This window comes from Salmo salar, chromosome ssa19, assembly GCF_905237065.1.
Source record: "Salmo salar chromosome ssa19, Ssal_v3.1, whole genome shotgun sequence".
NCBI lineage: Eukaryota > Metazoa > Chordata > Actinopteri > Salmoniformes > Salmonidae > Salmo > Salmo salar.
Window position 1 is genome coordinate 62,254,708 of NC_059460.1, and position 24,201 is coordinate 62,278,908.

At 45.6% G+C, this 24,201-nt stretch overlaps 1 protein-coding gene and 1 pseudogene across 6 annotated transcripts in view; one reads left to right on the top strand and one right to left on the bottom strand.

Moving 5' to 3' along the window:
- Positions 1-24,201, top strand: part of arhgap23b (Rho GTPase activating protein 23b) — an 81,710-nt gene that overhangs the window by 52,203 nt on the left and 5,306 nt on the right. For 4 of the 6 annotated variants that reach the window (XM_014158679.2, XM_014158677.2, XM_014158682.2 and 1 more), the window contains exons 2-22: positions 413-604; positions 2,444-2,474; positions 2,566-2,737; positions 2,867-2,927; positions 3,472-4,435; positions 4,706-5,341; positions 6,320-6,514; positions 6,900-7,008; positions 7,131-7,170; positions 7,329-7,466; positions 8,077-8,391; positions 8,748-8,809; positions 9,423-9,529; positions 9,804-9,910; positions 10,414-10,566; positions 18,997-19,075; positions 19,219-19,292; positions 19,481-19,570; positions 19,856-19,981; positions 21,746-21,790; positions 23,547-23,646. In XM_014158679.2, the coding sequence (XP_014014154.2) occupies positions 413-604; positions 2,444-2,474; positions 2,566-2,737; positions 2,867-2,927; positions 3,472-4,435; positions 4,706-5,341; positions 6,320-6,514; positions 6,900-7,008; positions 7,131-7,170; positions 7,329-7,466; positions 8,077-8,391; positions 8,748-8,809; positions 9,423-9,529; positions 9,804-9,910; positions 10,414-10,566; positions 18,997-19,075; positions 19,219-19,292; positions 19,481-19,570; positions 19,856-19,981; positions 21,746-21,790; positions 23,547-23,646 (3,796 nt within the window). The remainder of the gene's footprint in view (positions 1-412; positions 605-2,443; positions 2,475-2,565; positions 2,738-2,866; positions 2,928-3,471; positions 4,436-4,705; positions 5,342-6,319; positions 6,515-6,899; positions 7,009-7,130; positions 7,171-7,328; positions 7,467-8,076; positions 8,392-8,747; positions 8,810-9,422; positions 9,530-9,803; positions 9,911-10,413; positions 10,567-18,996; positions 19,076-19,218; positions 19,293-19,480; positions 19,571-19,855; positions 19,982-21,745; positions 21,791-23,546; positions 23,647-24,201) is intronic. The other 2 variants (XM_014158676.2, XM_014158678.2) reach the window with 2 other exon arrangements.
- On the bottom strand, positions 16,480-17,529 carry LOC106579111 (polyadenylate-binding protein 1-like; annotated as a pseudogene).

Sequence of the window (24,201 nt, forward strand, 5' to 3'; positions counted from 1 at the left end):
ATTTTTACCCCTCCATTGTGTGGCAGGTGATTATGGGAGAGGTGGGCCGGTAAAATAGATATTATTCCTGAGAGAGAGAAAGGCATTGGTAGAATTCCAGAATTCTTGGTGAAGTCTCCCTAGCCTGGTCCCAAACCTGTGTGGTATATAGCTAACTCTTATCGCTAATAGAAACTTCTCTGACGTTTCACACTTAAGCAATGCATTTCTCACTGACATGGAGGATATGTTTGGACTCACTGACCTAATTCACAGTTTACACTTCACCCTCAGCTCACTTTACCTAACTTAAGTTGACATTTTGCTCACATATTGAAATCACTGACATTTTAAAAGTGGTACTAATGAATTGAATAGCTAATATTGACTTTGACCCCTTTTCTAACATTCTCCTTATCTGTGTCCCTCATAGGCTAAAGGGCGGAATGATGGCGTCATGTCATCCAATGAGAACACTCGGTCGCTGTCGTCGGGCGAGGTTGAGGGCGTGGCGTGGCAGGGCCCTCGTACGGTGCTCCTGCAGAAGAACTCCCAGGGCTTTGGCTTCACGCTGCGCCACTTCATTGTGTACCCGCCAGAGTCCTCCCTCCACAATAACCTCAAGGTAACAATGGTTTATAGCCCCCACCATGGAATGCATTACGTTCATGTTACATTCAGATTTCACTACCAAGCTTATGCTGATCTGCTAATCTCCAGTAGTGTACAGGTGAATTGTGTCTCATGACCAAATTAAGAGGGGTTGTGAAGTCACAGAATTACAGGTGTGTGTGTGTTACTATAACAGTTTTCACACTTATGGGGGTGTCCTGACCAATGTTCACCAACCAGTGGAGGAAAAGCCCACACATCCTGTAGCTCCCTAGGACCAGGGTTGGGGACCACTGACCTATAGGGAGAGGAGAGAAGAGAAGAACAGAGAAGTAAATAAAATAGAAAAATGGGGTAAAAGAGGAGAGGAGGAGACGAGAGGAGGAGAAGAGAGAGAGGAGGGAATATGTTAAACAGAAGATGAGAGGAGAGAAGAGGGCAAGAGAGGAGAGGGCAAGCAGAACAGGAGATGAGAAGGTAAATAGAAGAGGAGTAGAGAATGATAAAGGGAAAGAAGAGGAGAAAGGTGGTTGTATCACTGGTTCCTACTCCAGGGTATCTAGGTCTCTATTATGTGGCTGTAAAGCCCAGGTCATTGTCTGTCTGACTGGAATGAGCTCAGTCAGCCAGCCGGCCAGACCCAAACTGCCCAGTCAGCTGGGGCCTGTGTGTGTGTGTGTGTGTGTGTGTGTGTGTGTGTGTGTGTGTGTGTGTGTGTGTGTGTGTGTGTGTGTGTGTGTGTGTGTGTGTGTGTGTGTGTGTGTGTGTGTGTGTGTGTGTGTGTGTGTGAGGGTGGGTGGGTGGGTGGAGTAGGGAGTGTGTGTGTGTGTGTGTGTGTGTGTGTGTGTGTGTGTGTGTGTGTGTGTGTGTGTGTGTGTGTGTGTTTGTGAGGGTGGGTGGGTGGGTGGAGTAGGGAGTGGGTTATTGTGTGTGTGTGTGTGTGTGTGTGTGTGTGTGTGTGTGTGTGTGTGTGTGTGTGTGTGTGTGTGTGTGTGTGTGGGTGGGTGTTTGTGAGGGTGGGTGGGTGGAGTAGGGAGTGGGTTATTGTGTGTGTGTGTGTGTGTGTGTGTGTGTGTGTGTGTGTGTGTGTGTTTGTGAGGGTGGGTGGGTGGGTGGGTGGAGTAGGGAGTGGGTTATTGTGTGTGTGTGTGTGTGTGTGTGTGTGTGTGTGTGTGTGTGTGTGTGTGTGTGTGTGTGTGTGTGTGTGTGTGTGTGTGTGGGTGGGTGTTTGTGAGGGTGGGTGGGTGGGTGGAGTAGGGAGTGGGTTATTGTGTGTGTGTGTGTGTGTGTGTGTGTGTGTGTGTGTGTGTGTGTGTGTGTGTGTGTGTGTTTGTGAGGGTGGGTGGGTGGGTGGAGTAGGGAGTGGGTTATTGTGTGTGTGTGTGTGTGTGTGTGTGTGTGTGTGTGTGTGTGTGTGTGTGTGTGTGTTTGTGAGGGTGGGTGGGTGGGTGGGTGGAGTAGGGAGTGGGTTATTGTGTGTGTGTGTGTGTGTGTGTGTGTGTGTGTGTGTGTGTGTGTGTGTGTGTGTGTGTGTGTGTGTGTGTGTGTGTGTGTGTGTGTGTGTGTGTGTGTGTGTGTGTGTGTGTGTGTGATAAATTGAGGTAAACTATGTGAGCATATGCTGGCTCATGAGTGTTTTTGTCACTGTCAATCCATTTCTGTGTTTTACTATGATGAGGCCCGTTTAGAAGGTGTGTGTTAATGCGTTTGTAGCCACACAACTGCTCATCGCTCTGACTGCCTGGGGGAGATAGCATCTCCTTGTGGTAGAGCCACAAAACAACTGGTCTGGTTGGTCCCTGTTCACTAGTTTTCTAGGTGTCTCACTTGTCTTCCTCTCCTTTCTCTGCAGGATGAGGAGAATGGAAACGGCAATGGAAAAGGTGAGGCTTTTTCATGTGTCATTATGTTTACAAGTTTATGAATCCGTGTTAAAAATGTTTAACGAATATATGCCACGTTTGTGTGTCCCAGGTTGTCAAAGGGGTCGTCTGGAGCCCATGGACACCATCTTTGTAAAGAGTGTGAGGGAGAAAAGCCCTGCACACCAAGCTGGCCTGTGTACAGGGGACAGACTGATAAAGGTGAATGGGGAAAGTGTATTAGGGAAGACCTACTCTCAGGTGATCGCGTTGATCCAGAACAGGTGAGACACACACACGCATACACAGGCAGGCACCTACACACATGTGATATGACACATTATATAATACTTGTTACATAACTTTACACAATGACCCATTGTTTTACTATCTCTCCTCTATCCCTCTTCCAGCGAGAATGTTCTGGAGCTCTGCATCATGCCAAAAGATGAGGATGTGTTGCAGTTGGTAAGTGTGAGTATGAGATTTCTGTTTCTTTCTCTCCTCTCCTCCTTCCCACACATCAAATTATTTATAATCATAGCCCAATAAAAATACAACTCACAATCACAAAGCAATTTGGTTTGGTGAAGAATATTGAGTTAGTAGTAGTATAGACACTCACAAACATTTCATATAATTCCAATGCTGATCTATCCCTACTGGATATACAATAATAACACAATAACACATTTTCATTGTAACACAAATTGAATTGTAATATGTAAAAAAATACATTCCACTCGCCTTTGCTTTCACAAACACCCGACAAGCTAGTTTGGAGTGGATTTTTAGTTCCGAAATACATTTCAAATGTATTGGAAACAGGTTGTCACAAATCATGTCACATGCCATGGAACGCGTTAGAATACCAAACGGAAAGTGTTTATTTTGTGTGAAATACTACTTTGCACCTGCTTTCTACTCTTCTCTATCCCTTGCCTCCCTCTCTATCTCCTTTCTATCCCTTCATTTTTTTATCTCTCATGCTCCCGCTCTCCTCTTCCCTCCCCTACAGGCGTACTCTCAGGATGCCTACCTGAGAGGAAATGAGCCATACACGGGAGGGGCGCAGCATATCCCCGACCCTCCCCCACTCTGCTACCCCCGTGCCAAGCCCGCTTCCACGGCCCCCCTGCCACCCAACCACCAAAGCCCCCTGGACAACTGGCACTGCCGCCCCAGCCCTGTTAACCTAGCATCCCCCTTGGACAACTGCTCTGCCGCGGTTAACTTAACTCAGACCTCCGGCAGGCCCAGGGGTTCGGGAGAAAACGAGGAGGATGTCGGAGGCCATTTTGGCTCCTCGGCAGGACAAGAGGGAGATTGGCGGCCATCTTTGGGGCAGAACCGCGGGCGCTCGTCGTCGGCCGTCAGTGCACTGGATTTCCACTTTGCCAACCACAACGCCGCCATCGCCTCTGCAACCCTGCCCCACATGCCCGCCCGGAAGGGAAGTTTACCGGCTACGCGTGCCCACAGCGACGCCATGTGCCACCAGGCACTGTCGGACTGGTACTACAGCCAGGCAGAGGCGGCTGAGCGCATGTCCCCTCGACACCGGAGCATATCCCAGGATCGGTTAGCCGAGCTGGGGCTGGGCTTAGCGCTGGGGCCTGGTGGCGCTGGAGGTCCTGGGTCTAACTCTATGTCCTCCATGGCTCACAGAGACCACGGCGTTTCCCAAGAAACTCTGCTGCTCCACCACCAGGCAGCAGCCGCCTCCCACGATTCCTATTGGCTGGGAGGCTGGGGGGGAGTGTCCGGGCCAGGGAGCCGTTCGTGCTCGGAAAGCCTGCTGGCGGCGTACGCATCGTACGAACGCAACTACGGGCGCTCGCAGGAGACGCTAGCCCAGGCGGCTGCGCTGGTGTCGCCGCACTGCGAGAGAGCCCCCGCCTGGCCGTCGCAGGGTGCCAAGGAGCAGGACAAGGACTTGGGAAACCACCACACGGTTACAGCCACGACCGCAGCCACACTGGGTAAGCTCCACACGCATGGAGATGTTTAGATGGATAGATAGGCAGGAAGACCTTTGCTGAATAATCTGATCTCCCCATCTCCCTAAAGTGTACACTTACTCACTCCCCTTGTGGATTTAACATATGACATACACCACTCTAACATGCCTTAAAATCCATGAGGGGGGTTTAAGCAAGTGCACGCTTTTAGGAGGAGGGCAAGGAATTGGTATTCAGCCAGTACTTCTCCTGATGTACTCTGCCTATATTATGTCTACCTTTTCCCCACAGCCACAGCCCCCTCCGTTGGTCGGCAGATCCAGCAGCAGCAGGTGGCTGAGCCCCAGACCCAGAGCAGGAGGTTGGAGGAAGAGGAGCTGGTGGGTTACAAGAGCTACAGTCCCTCCTTCTGCCGCAAGGCCGGCCACCTCCTCCAACAGGCCCACTCCTTCAGAGAACCCACCTACATCGGACCCCACCTCAACTGGGCACCCAGTGCCAAAACTAGCCCCTCAGACTGCGAGGGAGGCTGGATAGGAGGGGGGATGGTAGTTCCTCGTCCTTCCTCCACCCCGGCCGTCATCCCTTCTTCGTCGGAGGATGAGAGAGTGCGGCTGGGGGAGGAGAGGGGGGAGTCGAGAGAGACGTTGTCCCCCCTCCCTCTGGGCCAGGAGGTGGTGCTGAGACAGAAGCCCCCTATGGGGCGTCGGACCCCCGTGCACGCCCTCCGTCACCCCCTCTATGCCCTCCCAGTGGATTCGGCCGAGCCCCCCGTCGGGCTGCTGCCCTCCCCAAACACCCCCACTGCAGGGACACCCTCGCCCGTCTGTGGGGGTACCAGAATGGGGGACAGTCTAAGGAGGCCCAACGGTAGCCTGCAACCCCACCACAGCACACCCGACTCCCTGGCCTCTATTCCCTTTATAGGTTAGTAGTTAGTACCCCACCCTACTCTCCAACTTCCGCCTTCCTCCCTTCCCTTTCTTTATGAATAGTTGGGGGGAGGGAATTATACATTTATACCAGGGTTCAATTCAAATTCCAATTTTCTTCAATGAGAATTCAATGAGAATTCAATGAGAACGCCAACTGTGATGTACACTGAGTATACCAAACATTAGGAACACCTTCCTAATATTGAGTTGCACCCACCCTTTTGCCTTCAGAACAGACTCAATTCGTCAGGGCATTGACGAATGTTTCCCACAGTTGTGTCATGTTGGCTGGATGAAACTGTTGAGCGTGAAAAACCCAGCAGCGGTGCAGTTCTTGACACAAACCGGTGCGCCTGGCACTTACTACCATACCCTGTTCAAAGGCAATTACATTTTTTGCCTTGCCCAATCACTCTGAATGGCACACATACACAATCCATGTCTCAATTGTCTCAAGGCTTACAAATTATTCTTTAACCTGTCTCCTCCCCTTCATCTACACTGATTGAAGTGGATTTAACAGGTGACTTGAATAAGGGATCATAGCTTTCACCTGAGTTCACCTGGTCAGTCTATATCATGGAAAGATTAAGTGTTCTTAATGTTTTGCATGCTCAGTGTATACACATATACTGTACTAAATGATATGTTATATGTGTATAACTGAGTAAATGTCTTTGTAACTTGAAACTGTTAGTGCAGTGTATGTGTGTAAGTCTTCTGTGTCCAGAGAAATATAGATTTTTACACACATTTTACCTTCAGTGTGCTTGTGTAGTAACACCTATGTATGTCTCTGGGGAGTGTGTCTGTAACATGACTCTGTCTATCCAGTGGTGTAACTCACTAGTACATTTTGACTTTCCCATAGAAATATGCTATTTTACATAGGAAGTAATACTTATTTATATTATGACTGTCTTCCTCGATGACCCCTAACCTCTGACCTCTAACCCCTGACCCCTCACAGATGACCCCATCAGCCCTAGCGCTGACCTACGTGCCCGCCACGTACCCGCCTGCTCCGTGGTGTCCTCCTCCAGTGCCCCGTGCCCTCTTGTGTCCTCTTTGCCCTGTGCCCTCACCTCTAGTACCACTACTGTCTCCCCTGTCACCCTCTCCTCCTCTACCTCCCCCCTCGTCAAGCTCCGCTCCCAGGACAGCAGTGAGTGTCCCCCATTCTCCTCACCATACCGCCATCACTTCCTTTAGAACGATTTCCCCCGTTTTGGCATGTAGACCTGTTTTCACTTCTACACCGACTGTTGTCGATATCCCCAGTCAATCGATACAGGGTAAGTGCAAAAACAGGTTCACACGTCAAAACAAGGAAAATTGTACTTAAACCTCAAACCCCCTTCAACTGCCCCCCATCCACCTCTATCTCCAGGCTCAATGTGTTCTATGTTTGCTTCTCTTTGACATGTCTAGAATGCCTTCCATTTTGAGCTATCTCACGTCACTGTGTTCTTTTTGCATGTCTTCAATTCCCTCCCTACTGATTCATCTCTCTCTCATCGTGTCCCTCTCTTTTCTTTCTTTCTGAGAAGGCAGTATCAAAAGCCGCCGTTCCTCCTACCTGCTGGCCATTACCACAGAGCGCTCCAAGTCATGTGACGAGGGCCTCAACACCTTCCGGGAGGAAGGCCGTGTCTTCTCGTAAGTTTGGCCCTCTTGTTGTCTGAAGACTATATGTAGAGGTCAAAAAGGTCAGGAGATATGAATATATCTTGTTTTTCTGTGCGGTCAGTCATGCAACATTCTCAAATATCTTACCACAGGAGACTACCAAAAAGGGTCAAGAGCTTTTTCACTGATGGGGTGAGTATTATCTCTTCGCTGTTTCATCTTTTATTTGATCATTATTTTTTGTTTTGTCTGTGTCAGCTTTGGACCAATCACATTAGGACTGTACTTGACTTTGTGATCTGATTGGCTCTGAGCTGTGGTTGTGTGGTGTGATTGGCTGTGTATTCCAGTCTCTGGAGAGTCTGCGTGCTGCAGAGGAGGCGCGGTCGAAACGTCACTCCACCTCCGAGCTGGGGACCATCACCTTCAGTGACGTACGCAAGGACGGCTGGCTTCACTACAAACAGATCCTCACAGAGAAGGGAAAAGTAATACACACACACACTTTTGTTTTACTATCCTTGTGGGGACCAAACAATTGATTCCCATTCAATTAATTCAATTAAAAGTCCAATGATGGTAGTGGCTGCCCATTACTGCTTATCACTTATTAAGCATAATTTATTCACATTACTTTTATTTGATTACTTTATTATTTAATTTCCAAGTCATCATCTCATCTCTATAGAGCTGCCTATGCGGTCTGACAAAATCACTATTTTAGTAGTTCTTCAAAGTAAATAAGGCATACTTTTATGACTGCTGAAAACCAACTATCAATCACTTAGATCATGTATTTTCAGGTAGAGATACTGTACCTCGCGAAGCAGCTGCTCTCTATCCCTCTCGATCATTCATTCTTCTGTCTCTTCTCTCTTTCCGTGTCTGCCCCACACTAACCTAATGTAGCAGGCATGAAAGAAACACACAGACCGGACAAATAGGCGTCCAATGGTTTATGGTCATTGTACTTAATTACCACGTTTTCTGCACTAAACTATGTAGAATATTGAGCTCACAGAAAAAACCTGAAAGAAATATAATTTAACTAATTGACCTCTCACACTCTCTCTCTCTCTCTCTCTCCACCAACCACAGAAGGTGGGTGGCGGTATGCGTCCGTGGAAGCGCGTCTTCTCCGTGCTGCGCTCCCACTGCCTTTTGCTCTACAAAGACAAGCGGGAGGCGGTCCTCCATGGAGCGGGGGCGGGACCCGGCCATGGGGAGGACGAGCACCCTCCAATCAGCATCCGCGGCTGCCTGATTGACATTGCCTATAGCGAAACCAAGCGTAAGCACGCTCTGAGGCTGACCACTCAGGACTTCTGTGAGTACCTGTTGCAGGCGGAGGACAGAGATGACATGCTGGGCTGGATCCGGGTGATCAGAGAGAACAGCAAGACAGACAACGAGGTAGGTGGAAACATAGATTATATTAAACTGAGGAAGAGTGCATCATTTAACTGACTTGCCTAGTTAAATAAAGGTTTAAAAAAATGTTTTAGAAGAGTGCATCATAGAGAATAATACTTATATTTTGTTCTGTTAAATTCTGTGGAGGGCCCACTCTCCAGTCTTTCCCCAAGTTTAGGGCCCCCAAAGCAACATTCAGGTCATCTGGCATCAAATTGACAATTGAAACCAATAAAAACTCAATTCTCCTAGCTGAGGGGGGGAACAAAACTAGGCAGGATAGCTTTAAAAAAAAAAAAGTAAACATAATATGTAATCAACATAATATACAAAACTGTCTTTTGCTTGTGTTTCAGGAGCTGGGTTTTTCCAGACAAGCGCTCATCAGCAAGAAGCTCAATGACTACAGGAAACAAACGTAAGCTACGCACCCCTAACCACACTCACTTAATTCTAAGCATTTACACACTAAATCCATGTAAACTACTTTTCCCAAATATCAATACACTCTTACAACCTTTATTTTTCCCTTTTTGTTCTTGGCACAAACGCTAGAGTAAATCTTGCCGTCATTACATTTGTCATTATGTTCATGGGCCTTTTGTTGTCTTCTAAATGCCCATACTATCAGGTATCAAGGTAAGACCCAAGTGCAGAAGTAACAATGTTTATTGTAACAACAGGGGCAGGCAAACGACAGGTCAAGGCAGGCAGGGGTCGATAATCTAGAGTTGGAGCAAAGGTACAGGACGCCAGGCAGGTACATGGTCAGGACAGGCAAGGGTCAAAAATCAGGAGGATGAGAAAAAGAGAGGCTGGGAATAGACAGGAGCTGACAGGACAAACGCTGGTAAACTTGACAAACAAGACAAACTGGCACAGACCGACAGAAAACACAGGTATAAATACCCAGAGGATAAGTGGGGAAGATGGGCGACACCTGGAGGGGGTAGAAACAAGCACAAGGACCGGTGAAACAGATCAGGGCGTGACACATACACTATTCCAGCCCTCTCTTTGTCTCCATCCAGTACAACAGGCAATAAGCCAGACACCTCTCCCAGGGCCCATCGCATGATGCCCCCCTTCCTCCTGGCCAAGACAGACAACGCTTTCATAAACCGCTCCTCCAGCAAGGGTGAGTGACACACATATCACAGTCCAATGGCACAAGCATTGCATAAAGGTTCATTAGGCACCAAACGGAAGAAAACAGACTGAAACCTGGAGGGACTACCTGGACTTGTCCAATAATAAACACTGTTTTTCATTTTCCGCTACAAAATGTTAGCTTAGTGCATGATTTTAGGACAGTACCAAGCCATTGCATTTTTTCAGGAGTTTGCTGTACTTAAGGGCTGCTTTGTAAATTGTCTGTGTTCTATTTCTGTTTATCTGTCTGTCTGTTTTAGATGAGAGCAAGGGTCCATGGGGAATCATCATGAAGAAAGCAAAGAAGACAGGCCCCAAGGTGTTTGGAGTGCGACTTGAGGACTGTCAACCTGCTGTTAACAACAAGGTTTGTCGGTTGTCGATCTACTCTGTTCCTCGATCACCATTTACATATTCCCTATCTCTCTTCCCTCTTCTCAATGTGTTCTCAGTGTCTCACATTATCGGGGAATGGGGTGTGTTACCCCATGACATGCAAACACCTCAAGACCAACTGAAAAGCACAATAATGCATAATCCCATTCAGCCATTATCCATTGCTACTTGTATCATATTATCTGGTAATGTGTTGCTATCCCTTTCTCGCTCTCTTGCTCTGCCTCTCATTTGTCTATGAAATAAAAATGTATTAATTACTAACATCCTTCTCTCTGACACTCCTGTCTCCATCACTCCACTCGATCTAATCCTTTCTTTCTTTCTTTCTTTCTTTCTTTCTTTCTTTCTTTCTTTCTTTCTTTCTTTCTTTCTTTCTTTCTTTCTTTCTTTCTTTCTTTCTTTCGCTCTCTCGCTCTTTCGCTCTCTCTCTTTCCCCCTCCATCTACTCTCTCTTTCTCCCCCCTCCCCCAGTTTGTCCCTCTGATTGTGGAGCTGTGCTGTGGGCTGGTGGAGAGCATGGGTCTGGAGTACACTGGCGTCTACAGGGTGCCGGGCAACAATGCCATGGTGTCCAACCTGCAGGAGCAGCTCAACAAGGGCCTGGAGATCAACATTACTGAGGAGGTGTGTGTGTGTGTGTGTGTGTGTGTGTGTGTGTGTGTGTGTGTGTGTGTGTGTGTGTGTGTGTGTGTGTGTGTGTGTGTGTGTGTGTGTGTGTGTGTGTGTGTGTGTGTGTGTGTGTGTGTGTGTGTGTGTGTGCATTACAACATACTAGAAAGAGAGACAGAGAGTAAGAAGGAGGTGGATGATAGGTGTGTTTGTGTGATACGAGAAAGGCTGACAGAGTAAGAGAGGGAGCGAGAGAGAGAAATTCAGTCAAAATTAGATATAATATGTGACATGAGGACATTAAATAGCTAAGGAAAGTAAGGAAACTTTGAATATTCATATTTTTCCAGACTTACAGTAAATTTGGCTTTTTACCCTATTTTATAAAATAAACTTTGGTAGTTTTATCATCAAGGTCTAACCTTATTTAGACATGGCAGAGTCAATCATGAATAAAACAAATTAAGAAGTACTTTTATATTAATATAAAAATATATATTTCCATGTAGAGGGAGCCCAAGGGGGGTTTGCACAGCAATGTTCTCAGAGTTTTGTACTTTTCAGTGTAAAATCATTTCTTCACATTTCTTCTTCGGTGAAGAAAGTTTCCAGGATACTCTGTTGGCTTCAAGCTCCAGTGTTTGGGACAGATTTCTGTCCGGCTTTAGCCTGGTGTGGCTCCTGGACTCGAATGGACAGTGGTGGGCAGTATGTGTTTGGTTACTCTGTCGCCAGCTGCGTATGTTGTGTCCCTGAAAGGGGGGATATAAAAATGACTTACAAGGACAACAAAGCTTGCATCAGTAATGAAAAAAAGCTTGCTGTGTGCTCCCCCTATAAGAATTACTAGACATCAACAATCAAACTGTGCAGACATGAAAAGAGCACAGAGATTGTATAATCACACTCAGATGAATGATGAGCATACTGCTTGCTAGTACACTTTATGGTGCTGTATGAATATACTGTATTTCTTTGGCACATTTAATTCTATCACTGAGGCTTGCTCATGGCTGTGGCTGCGTCTGCAGTGGCAGCACGTGATTGCTGGCCCAAGGCCTGGGTGGCCGTCCACTGAGCAGGCATTATGTCAGACACCTGGGTCACGCAGTGAGGGCCGGCAATCAGCTGAGCCAGTTGGTTGCTGAAGTAGTAAGCAGCAAAATTGGTCTGGGCTAGGGCTGTGTCAGCCGGTGACTGTCAAGCAAATAACTGCGGGTCTCACGGTAATTGACCATTAATTAACATAAACATTTAGCATCTCCTGGCTTCCATAGCCTACATGCCGACCTTTGGAACATCTACATTTTTAAAAGTCTAGTAAATCCATTTAATGTGGCCTGCATCATCACAATAAATCCATTATTTATTTTAGACAGTTCTAAAGAAACATGATATGAAGAAAGTGTTGTCTATTTCAGAAGAACAGAATAGCATACTCTGAGTTGTCCATATGTTAGGCCCAGATCTGGCTATGCCATATGGCTGTGGGCTACACTAGTAAATTTAGCAGACAATAATTGCTTTGTTTTTTGCGCAGGCCGTACACACTTCATCAGTCTCTCATTCACAATTTGCCAATCCATGCCTTTTGTGACCAGTGGCCATTGTGCCCTTGGGCTGAATATTATAATTATAATTCCCTTCTCCCGGCTGGGTGCTCCGAATCACTTCTCACCCACAAGGCATCTCAGCTACAAAGTAGGCTACAAGTGAAGACAGACACATTGGGGACACAACTCCGTGCGTCTTTCTTATCGAATTCCGAGGTGCATATTGAAGATGTTAGAAGAACTGTCCACAATTTATTTTTGTCAGCCAACAAGATGAGTAGGCCTAACGAACAGCAAAAGCACTAACCTATGTCAATCTACTATCCCCCATAGTACAGTCATTTTTCAATCAAATTTTAATTACTAATGTCCAAGTCGGATATCAAATCAAATGTATATATATATATATATATATATATATTAGCCCTTCTTAGATCAGCTGATATCTCAAAGTGCTGTACAGAAACCCAGCCTAAAACCCCAAACAGCAAGCAATGCAGGTGTAGAAGCACGGTGGCTAGGAGAAACTCCCTAGAAAGGCCAAAACTTAGGAAGAAAGCTAGAGAGGAACCAGGCTATGAGGGGTGGCCAGTCCTCTTCTGGCTGTGCCGGGTGGAGATTATAACAGAACATGGCCAAGATGTTCAAATGTTCATAAATGACCAGCATGGTCAAATAATAATAATCACAGTGGTTGTCGAGGGTGCAACAGGTCAGCACCTCAGGAGTAAATGTCAGTTGGCTTTTCATAGCCGATCATTGAGAGTATCTCTACCGCTCCTGCTGTCTCTAGAGAGTTGAAAACAGCAGGTCTGGGACAGGTAGCGCGTCCGGTGAACAGGTCAGGGTTTCATAGCCGCAGGCAGAACAGTTGAAACTGGAGCAGCAGCACGGCCAGGTGGACTGGGGACAGCAAGGAGTCATCATGCCAGGTAGTCCTGAGGCATAGTCCTAGGGCTCAGGTCCTCCGAGAGAGAGAAAGAAAGAATTAGAGAGAGCATACTTCAATTCACACAGGACACCAGATAAGACAGGAGAAATACTCCAGATAAAACAGACTGACCCTAGCCCCCCGACACATAAACTACTACAGCATAAATAATGGAGGCTGAGACAGGAGGGGTCAGGAGACACTGTGGCCCCATCCGATGATACCCCCGGACAGGGCCAAACAGGCTGGATATAACCCCGCCCACTTTGCCAAAGCACAGTCCCCACAACACTAGAGGGATAACTTCAACCACCAACTTACCATCCTGAGACAAGGCCGAGTATAGCCCACAAAGATCTCCGCCACGGCACAACCCATGGGGGGGGCGCCAACCCAGACAGTAAAACCACGTCAGTGACTCAACCCACTAAAGTGATGCACCCCTCCTAGGGACGGCATGGAAGAGCACCAGTAAGCCAGTGACTCAGCCCCTGTAATAGGGTTAGAGGCAGAGAATCCCAGTGGAGACAGGAGAACCGGCCAGGCAGAGACAGCAAGGGCGGTTCGTTGCTCCAGTGCCTTTCCGTTCACCTTCACACTCCTGGGCCAGACTACACTCAATCATAGGACCTACTGAAGAGATGAGTCTTCAATAAAGACTTAAAGGTTGAGACCGAGTCTGCGTCTGCGTCTCTCACATGGGTAGGCAGACCATTCCATAAAAATTGAGCTCTATAGGAGAAAGCCCTGCCTGTCTAAGCTGTTTGCTTAGAAATTCTAGGGACAATTAGGAGGCCTGCGTCTTGTGACTGCAGCGTACGTGTAGGTATGTACGGCAGGACCAAATCGGAAAGATAGGTAGGAGCAAGCCCATGTAATGCTTTGTAGGTTAGCAGTAAAACCTTGAAATCAGCCCTTGCCTTAACAGGAAGTCAGTGTAGAGATGCTAGCACTGGAGTAATATGAACAAATGTTTTGGTTCTAGTCAGGATTCTAGCAGCCGTATTTAGCACTAACTGAAGTTTATTTAGTGCTTTATCCGGGTAGCCGGAAAGTAGAGCATTGCTGTAGTCTAACCTAGAAGTAACAAAAGCATGGATACATTTTTCTGCATCATTTTCTGGACAGAAAATGTCTGATTTTTGCAATGTTACGTAGATGGAAAAAAGCTGTCCTTGAAACAGTCTTGATATGTTCGTCAAAAGAGAGATCAGGGTCCAGAGTAACGCCGAGGTCCTTTTATTTTTAGACGACTGTACAACCATCAAGATTAATTGTCAGATTCAACAGAAGATCTCTTTGTTTCTTGGGACCTAGAACAAGCATCTCTGTTTTGTCTGAGTTTAAAAGTAGAAAGTTTGCAGCCATCCACTTCCTTATGTCTGATACACAGGCTTCCAGCGAGGGCAATTTTGGGGCTTCACCATGTTTCATTGAAATGTACAGCTGTGTGTCATCCGCATAGCAGTGAAAGTTAACATTATGTTTTCGAATGACATCCCCAAGAGGTAAAATATATAGTGAAAACAATAGTGGTCCTAAAACGGAACCTTGTGAGGAACACCGAAATTTACAGTTGATTTGTCAGAGGACAAACCATTCACAGAGACAAACTGATATCTTTCCAACAGATAAGATCTAAACCAGGCCAGAACTTGTCCGTGTAGACCAATTTGGGTTTCCAATCTCTCCAAAAGTATGTGGTGATCGATGGTCTAGGAGCACGAGGACAGATGCAGAGCCTCGGTCTGACGCCATTAAAAGGTCATTTACCACCTTCACAAGTGCAGTCTCAGTGCTATGATGGGGTCTAAAACCAGACTGAAGCATTTCGTATACATTGTTTGTCTTCAGGAAGGCAGTGAGTTGCTGCGCAACAGCTTTTTTTAAAATGTTTGAGAGGAATGGGAGATTCGATATAGGCCGATAGTTTTTTATATTTTCTGGGTCAAGGTTTGGCTTTTTCAAGAGAGGCTTTATTACTGCCACTTTTAGTGAGTTTGGTACACATCCGGTGGATAGTGAGCCGTTTATTATGTTCAACATAGGAGGGCCAAGCACAGGAAGCAGCTCTTTCAGTAGTTTAGTTGGAATAGGGTCCAGTATGCAGCTTAAAGGTTTAGAGGCCATGATTATTTTCATCATTGTGTCAAGAGATATAGTACTAAAACACTTGAGTGTCTCCCTTGATCCTAGGTCCTGGCAGAGTTGTGCAGACTCAGGACAACTGAGCTTTGAAGGAATACGCAGATTTAAAGAGGAGTCCGTAATTTGCTTTCTAATGATCATGATCTTTTCCTCAAAGAAGTTAATGAATGTATTACTGCTGAAGTGAAAGCCATCCTCTCTTGGGGAATGCTACTTTTTAGTTAGCTTTGCGACAGTATCAAAAATAAATGTTGGATTGCTCTTATTTTCCTCAATTAAGTTGGAATAATAGGATGATCGAGCAGCAGTGAGGGCTCTTCGATACTACACGGTACTGTCTTTCCAAGCTAGTCGGAAGACTTTCAATTTGGTGTGGCGCCATTTCCGTTCCAATTTTCTGGAAGCTTGCTTCAGAGCTCGGGTATTTTCTATATACCAGGGAGCTAGTTTCTTATGACAAATGTTTTTAGTTTTTAGGGGTGCGACTGCATCTAGGGTATTGTGCAAGGTTAAATTGAGTTCCTAAGTTAGGTGGTTAACTGATTTTTGTCCTCTGACGTCCTTGGGTAGGCAGAGGGAGTCTGGAAGGGCATCAAGGAATCTTTGGGTTGTGTGAGAATTTATAGCTCGACTTTTGATGATCCTCCAGTTGGGGTCTAAAATGGTGGTCTGATAGTCCAGGATTATGAGGAAAAACATTAAGATCCACAACATTTATTCCATGGGACAAAACTAGATCCAGAGTATGACTGTGGCAGTGAGTAGGTCAAAATCCACTGAGTCGATGATGGCTCCAAAAGCCTTTGGAGTGGGTCTGTGGACTTTTCCATGTGAATATTAATGTCACCAAAAATGTGAATATTATTTGCTATGACTACAAGGTCTGATAGGAATTCAGGGAACTCAGTGAGGAACGCGGTATATGGCCCATGAGGCCTGTAAACAGTAGCTATAAAAAGTGATTGGGTAGGCTGCATAGATTTCATGACTAGAAGCTCAAAAGATGAAGGTTTCGAGGTTTCTTTTGTAAATTGAAATTTGCTATCGTAAATGTTAGCAACACCTCCGCCTTTGCGGGATGCGCGGGGGATATGGTCACTAGTGTAATGAGGTGAGGCCTCATTTAACACAGAAAATTCATCAGGCTTAAGCCATGTTTCAGTCAGGCCAATCACATCAAGATTATGATCAGTGATTAGTTCATTGACTGTAACTGCCTTGGAAGTGAGGGATCTAACATTAAGTAGCCCTATTTTGAGATGTGAGGTATCACAATCTCTTTCAATAATGGCAGGAATGGAGGAGGTCTTTATTCTAGTGAGATTGCTAAAGCGAACACCGCCATGGATATGTGATTTACTTGTGGAATGGGAGGCTGGCGGGGGTTGAATTTGGGGTTGGGCAGGGCCATGGCACTGACCATCCTCTGCTTGTACCAGTTGGCCAGGTATTGTTGGCGCTGTGCCTTGCTCTGAGGCGAGGCCAGAGCGGCTTGGTGCACACGATATGGCCATTCATCTCCGTCACAGCCTAGGTGGCCTCGCCTCAGAGCAAGGCAAGAGAGGAACACAAAGCCAAAGCCTTTGCTGCGACTGCCCTCTGTCATTACCTTGTTCTGAATGCAGAAAACTCCTTCCTTAAAATGTGATCATCAAAGGCATCATCCAGGTTCTTTACAAAGTGGTTGATACCTCTGTATCTGGCCTTTTGGGTCAGGCTTCATTTGCCCAAACTTGGGTTTCAGCACAGTCTGGCGCTATGCTTTCTTCTGGGCGCGGCTCATATAGATCCTCCTCCCATGCAGCTCCTTTCTGTTCATCTCATTCACAGCTCTCTGTGTATCCTCATGCCCCTCGAACGCCCTCGACTTCCCGCTATCATCATAAACTTCACACTCACGGTTGATCCATGTTTTTCAAAAAGCTAAATCAGCTTCTCATCGTTCATGTCTCTGCCAAGGTTGTTGACAAACACGTTGTTGAACTCTCTGGTCTTGGCTCCAAGTTCATCTGGCCTCTTGCTCTTTTTGGTCATCCAAGCAACATGCCATTGAGTTTCTCAATGGCTCTAACAGCAGTCTCCTGGGTCTCGTACTGGATATAACCATATCACCTTGGATTTCCCATTCTCGTCACAAACTACCTTGCTAGAGTAGATGTCTCCAAATGCTGAGGTCATACAAATTCTTATTTCCAATGGACTTTTTGTCCAGGTTCTTGATGAAGATGTTTCCCACCCCGCTCTTCCTCAAGGTAAGGTCAGGGTCAGACCTCATGATGCGCAGGTATCTTCCTTCAAGCATATCATTGCTGAACATGAGCAGGGAACGCTCAGCACTGATAAAAGTTAACGTAGGCATAGCCAAGGGAACGATGGGTAACCCGATCCCTTCATACATGGACAGAAAAGATTGGTCCAGCCTCACTAAACATCTCAATTATGTCTGCCTCAGTGATGTTTTGGTAGAGGTCACCAACATACAAGGACTTCATTTTGAAGATTTTGGATCTGATTTACATGTGTTGAGGCTAGTTCAAGAGCACAGAATGACAGGTGAATGAACAGGTGTCATGTGTTGGAACCCCCGGAACTCCTTCGTTTGTGATGTCATAAGTGGTGATGCATCAAATGCAATTCTGATGTGCCATCTTTATTTTATTGCTTCATTGTCGTGTAGTTTACAGGATTTACATTGCAAACAGAAACATTTCAATTTGATTTAAATAAATAAAGAAACAAATAAATAAATGTACCTTAATCTTTATTTTGTAACAGTTTGGGAAGTCAGAGAGAGAGAAAGATAGAAATGTATGATTTGTTGTAACATTACATTACATTACATTACATTTAAGTCATTTAGCAGACGCTCTTATCCAGAGCGACTTACAAATTGGTGCATTCACCTTATGATATCCAGTGGAACAACCACTTTACAATAGTGCATCTAAATCTTTTAAGGGGGGGGTTAGAAGGATTACTTTATCCTATCCTAGGTATTCCTTAAAGAGGTGGGGTTTCAGGTGTCTCCGGAAGGTGGTGATTGACTCCGCTGTCCTGGCGTCGTGAGGGAGCTTGTTCCACCATTGGGGTGCCAGAGCAGCGAACAGTTTTGACTGGGCTGAGCGGGAACTGTGCTTCCTCAGAGGTAGGGGGGCCAGCAGGCCAGAGGTGGATGAACGCAGTGCCCTTGTTTGGGTGTAGGGCCTGATCAGACCCTGAAGGTATGGAGGTGCCGTTCCCTTCACAGCTCCGTAGGCAATCACCATGGTCTTGTAGCGGACACGAGCTTCAACTGGAAGCCAGTGGAGAGAGCGGAGGAGCGGGGTGACGTGAGAGAACTTAGGAAGGTTGAACACCAGACGGGTAACATGATGAGGTATCATCCAAGTTCAGTAGCTACATGACTCTGGTTCCCAGAGTAGCCCTCTACATGATCGTCACCAGACTCTTCAGCAACCACCCCCCCAACCACATTCCTCTGATCAAGACATGTTCTGTCCCTCTCCATATTTGGAGGATGCATGCACTCAAAGACTTGACCTCTATCGGTTGACCTAACTATAGCTAGGCTACTCATGATGATGTATTGCTTTTTTTGTTGTTGCTTTTGAAGCGCTTTGAGATTATGAAAAGCGCTATAGAAAGCTAATAAATGATTATGATTAATTATTATTATTACATCTATCCATTGATGCTTCGCGTGTATGTGAAACAAACTTTTTTGCCCGGTGTTAGATTGATTGACAAGTAAAGAAAAAAAGAAAGACAGGAAAGAAAGGTAAACTATAAGATTTGTTCTTCTCGCGTCCACAGAGATGGCAGGACCTGAATGTGATCAGCAGTCTCCTCAAGTCCTTCTTTAGGAAACTCCCAGAACCCCTGTTCACTGATGGTGAGTCCAAACGTAATACGTGTGTGCATGCGTGACTGTATGACTGCTCTGATGACTGTGTGTTTGTTCTCTCTGTGTGTGTTTGTGTGTGAGTGTGTGCTAGTGTGTGTTTTACCCCTACTCACTACCACTTCTGTCTGCAGACAAGTATAATGACTTTATTGATGCCAACCGGCTAGAGGACTCAGGGAACAGGCTGAAGAGCATGAAGAAACTGGTATGTGGCTGAAAAGTATATACTAAAGTATATACTTTAATTTGGGCTTACATTATTTGACCCCTCTCTCTCGTTCTGTCTCCATCCCTCTATTCCTCTGTCTCTCTTTCTCCCTGCATCCATCCCTCTATTCCCCCTCCTTTTGTATATTCTTCACCCCCCTCTCTCTCTCTCTCTCTCTCTCTAAGATCCACGATCTTCCAGACCACTATCACCACACTCTAAAGTTCCTGGTCTGTCATCTGAAGACAGTGGCGGATCACGCCGACAAGAACAAGGTAAGAACTGGTCTCTGGTCTGCTCTTTCAATATGGTCATTTCTTCATATCTACATTAGTTGACTTTACAATTATAACACTGTATATCTCCCTTACCCCTCTTGTCATCTGTATATTTTTTGTTTTCTCGCTCACTCTTTTTATATCCTTACTATTGCACCTGTCTGCATCTCTTCCCTCTTCCTCAACATGTTACTTTCTCTCTCTTCGTCCTTCAATCATTCTGTCCCTGACCTCCTATTTCCCCCCCACTGTTCACTTTCCCTCATTATTCCCTCTCTCTAGATGGAGCCCAGGAACCTGGCTCTAGTGTTTGGTCCCACTCTGGTGCGTACCTCAGAGGACAACATGACCGACATGGTCACCCACATGCCCGACCGCTACAAGATCATCGAGACGCTCATCCTGCATGTAAGAACTGCAGACGTTCACCATCTGATTACTCAGTGGTCAGCTAGGGATCATCAGACCCAGGCATCATTCCAAGGGTCTCCTATCAGTGATTTTGTACATTTAAATTTTTTGTCATTTAGCAGACACACTAACCAGAGCGACTTACCGGAGCAATTAGGGTTAAGTGTAAGTTAGACTGTAAGCTCTCCTTCCAGACTCACATCAAACATCTCCAATCCAAAGTTAAATCTAGAATTGGCTTCCTATTTTGCAACAAAGCATCCTTCACTCATGCTGCCAAACATACCCTCGTAAAACTGACCATACGACTTCGGCGATGTCATTTACAAAATAGCCTCCAATACCCTACTCAATAAACTGGATGCAGTCTATCACAGTGCCATCCATTTTGTCACCAAAGCCCCATATACTACCCACCATTGCAACCTGTACGCTCTCGTTGGTTGGCCCTCGCTTCATACTCCTCGCCAAACCCACTGGCTCCAGGTCATCTACAAGACACTGCTAGGTAAAGTCCCCCCTTATCTCCGCTCACTGGTCACCATAGCAGCACCCACCTGTAGCACGCGCTCCAGCAGGTATATCTCTCTGGTCACCCCCAAAGCCAATTCCTCCTTTGGCCGTCTCTCCTTCCAGTTCTCTGCTGCCAATGACTGGAACGAACTACAAAAATCTCTGAAACTGGAAACACTTATCTCCCTCACTAGCTTTAAGCACCAGCTGTCAGAGCAGCTCACAGATCACTGCACCTGTACATAGCCCATCTATAATTTAGCCCATACAACTACCTCTTCCCCTACTGTATTTATTTATTTACTTATTCTGCTCCTTTGCACCCCATTATTTCTATTTCTACTTTGCACTTTCTTCCATTGCAAATCTACCATTCCAGTGTTTTACTTGCTATATTTTATTTACTTTGTCACCATGGCCTTTTTTGCCTTTACCTCCCTTATCTCACCTCATTTGCTCACATTGTATATAGTCTTATTTTTCTACTGTATTATTGACTGTATGTTTGTTTTACTCCATGTGTAACTCTGTGTTGTTGTATGTGTCGAACTGCTTTGCTTTATCTTGGCCAGGTCGCAATTGTAAATGAGAACTTGTTCTCAACCTGCCTACCTGGTTAAATAAAGGTGAAATAAAAAACTAAAAAAGTGCCTTGCTCAAGGGCACATCGACCTTTCGATTACTGGCCCAACGCTCTTGACCACTAGGCTACCTGCCACCCAGGCTTATACATTAGGAAGGAAGAGACTGAATAGATTTCTGTTAGAAATGACCATGGAAAAGTAACTTGGATAATTTGGGGGACAGTTCCACCACCTACAAATGTTATCTAAATGTAACCCTTGCCCACAATGGTGGGCTAGTTGGCACTGCCTTTACAGGGCACAGGAGGAGAATCTCCATTCATGCCCATCTGAACCAAGGCACCCAGGGTGTGGTTTTGGGCACCTATAGGGTGGGGTTGACCATGGCAGACTGACCTCCCACTCTGTTCCTGGCTACCCAGGTAATACAGTAGTACCATAGCTATAGAGTTCCGTTAGGAGGACCAACCAGTAGAAATAGCCTGTATCCCACATTATGCAGACGAAGGGAACATCAGCAGATTTTTCACTTAGTCAGCTTGGGGTTTTGAACCAGCGACTTTTCGGTTACTGGCCCAACGCTCTTAACCACTAGGCTACCTTGCGCCCTATTGTTACAGTGTTACATTGTAATGACACTCCTATTTCTTTCTCTATTTTTCAGCACGACTGGTTCTTCAGTGATGGAGAGGTGGATAAGGATGAAAAGGTATGTGAATGGGCAAGAAATTCCATAACGACAACCTAAAGAAAAAGTATTTATTAATAATGTGGTCTTCTTATCGGTCTTACTGTATCCGTCCGTCTGTTTACGGTTTATAATAATAATAATAATAAATGTATTTTATATAACGCTTTTCATTGTACAGGTAATCTCAAAGACGCTTAATAACAAAAGTACATGTAGGGCTTGGCCTTTACAATGGTCTTCAACAGCGGCTGGCGTGTCCAGGTCTCATCCAACTATGTGCAGTCCACCAACTCTCTACGATCGTCGTAGAGAGGTGACCAAGATACAGCGTGGCACATGTTCATGATTATTTATTTGAATCAAACAAACCCTCAAACAAAAATAACAAAGGGAAACGAAAGCGCACAGTTCTGTCAGGTACAGAAACAGAAAACAGAAAACAACTACCCACAAACACAGGTGGGAAAGGGCTGCCTAAGATGGTTCCCAATCAGAGACAACGATAGACAGCTGCCTCTGATTGGAAACCATACCTGGCCAAAACATAGAAATATAATGACATTGAATGCCCACCCCACCCCCTGACCTACCAAAATAGAGAAATAAACCGTCTCTCTCAGGTCAGGGCGTGACACTAGGACAAGCCTACAACAGTATCCACTTCACTATCCACTCTCAGCACTTTCCTCCACCATGCTTTTCTCAGCTCCTCGGATGCCCTGAAACAGGCTTGAGTTGGGGGAATCAGTGGTCACATCCGGGGGGGGACAAGTTAGTATGACAGGTCCGGATCATCAAGTCTGCCCTTGCCATCCCCAGCTTCTCTGCAGACTCCGTGGGTAGATACTCCTCAAACAACATGTAACACAACATGTAACAAAAGCCGGCATCTGATAGATTTTTCTAGGGCGCCAGAGGCTCATTACACTTTAGTTATTGGGATAATCCAACCTTGGAGTGAGAGATCAACTCAAAACTATAAAAAGCCTCTGTGATGTCCAAGCTAGCTAGCCTATGGGTTATCTTGACCAAACTAGCTGACTTGCCGGTCTTATGACACCGTTGAATTGATATTTAAGTGATAATGCCCTAGAAGCCGGTGTTTGGAGGATATATTGGCACGGGTGTTGTTAGGCCAGAGATGAAGTCACTCTCCATCAGATGGCCTGGTCTCCACAATCATCCGACCTCAACCCAATTGAGATGGTTTGGGATGAGTTGGACAGCAGAGTGAAGGTAAAGCAGCCAACAAGTGCTCAGCATATGTGGGAACTCCTTCAAGACGGTTGGAAAAGCATTCCAGGTGAAGGTGGTTGAGTAAATGCCAAGAGTGTGCAAAGCTGTCATCAAGGTAAAGGGTGGCTACTTTAAAGAATCTCAAATATAAAATATATTTTGATTTGTTTAACACTTCGTTGGTTACTACATGTTTCCATATGTGTTATTACATAGTTCTGATGTCTTATTCTACAATGTAGAAAATAGTAAAAATAAAGAAAAACCCTTGAATGAGTAGGTGTGTCCAAACTTTTGATTGGTACTGTATGTAAAAAAAAAAAAACGCTGTCAAAAACACATTTACAACTCTCTATCTAGGCGACTTCAAGCCGCCATGGCAACCATGGAACTGTATCTGCCTGTGTCGTTGTGTCTATCCGTTTATCCATCTGTCTATCTGTTAAATCAGTCTTTATGGCTGTCGTTATGTCTGTGGTCATGTCTTTCTTCCTGTCTTTTTCACTTGAATGTCTGTTGTGTTGCTGTGTGTCTGCAGGCCCCTGTGGATATTAAGAGGGATATGCAACCGGTCCCCAACATCGATCACCTGCTCTCCAACATCGGGAGAACAGGGGTGCCTGGAAGTGAGGCTTCAGGTGAGGGGACATGAAATCATAGAAATAGAATTAGAACAAACAAAAGTTGATGCTAGATAGTGAAGAATGCAGAAAATGCCTTTTTGCTAAACTAATGTCCAGAAGCAATCAAGGCACTCTCATTTAGTGAAATGTTTTTGTCACTCTGATTGCGTCACCCTGATAAAGGCCTTTGTAGCCGCAACGTGTCAGTGCATTTTTTATTATTTTTTAATTGTTATTCTTGCTATGCATAAGACGTTTAAAAAAAAAAAAAGGCTTTGGAATTTTTCCACTACATGAGATTGCCTTGATTACTTCTGGACATATTTTGCACAAAGGCTTCTCAGCATTGCTCACTATCCCGCATGAACTTCTGTTTGTTCTATAGTATTTCATCCCATGATTAAAGAGCACCTCATAGGATACAACTATAACCAAAGAAGAGCTCCTCTCCTGTGTGTCTATAGAAATATAATAATTTAATTCTGTAAGTCTGTTTTTCTGCATTTCTATGTTCTAAATGCTTTACATTGTATGGAGGAGGATTGCAGAACTCACCTCAGCTCATCCACC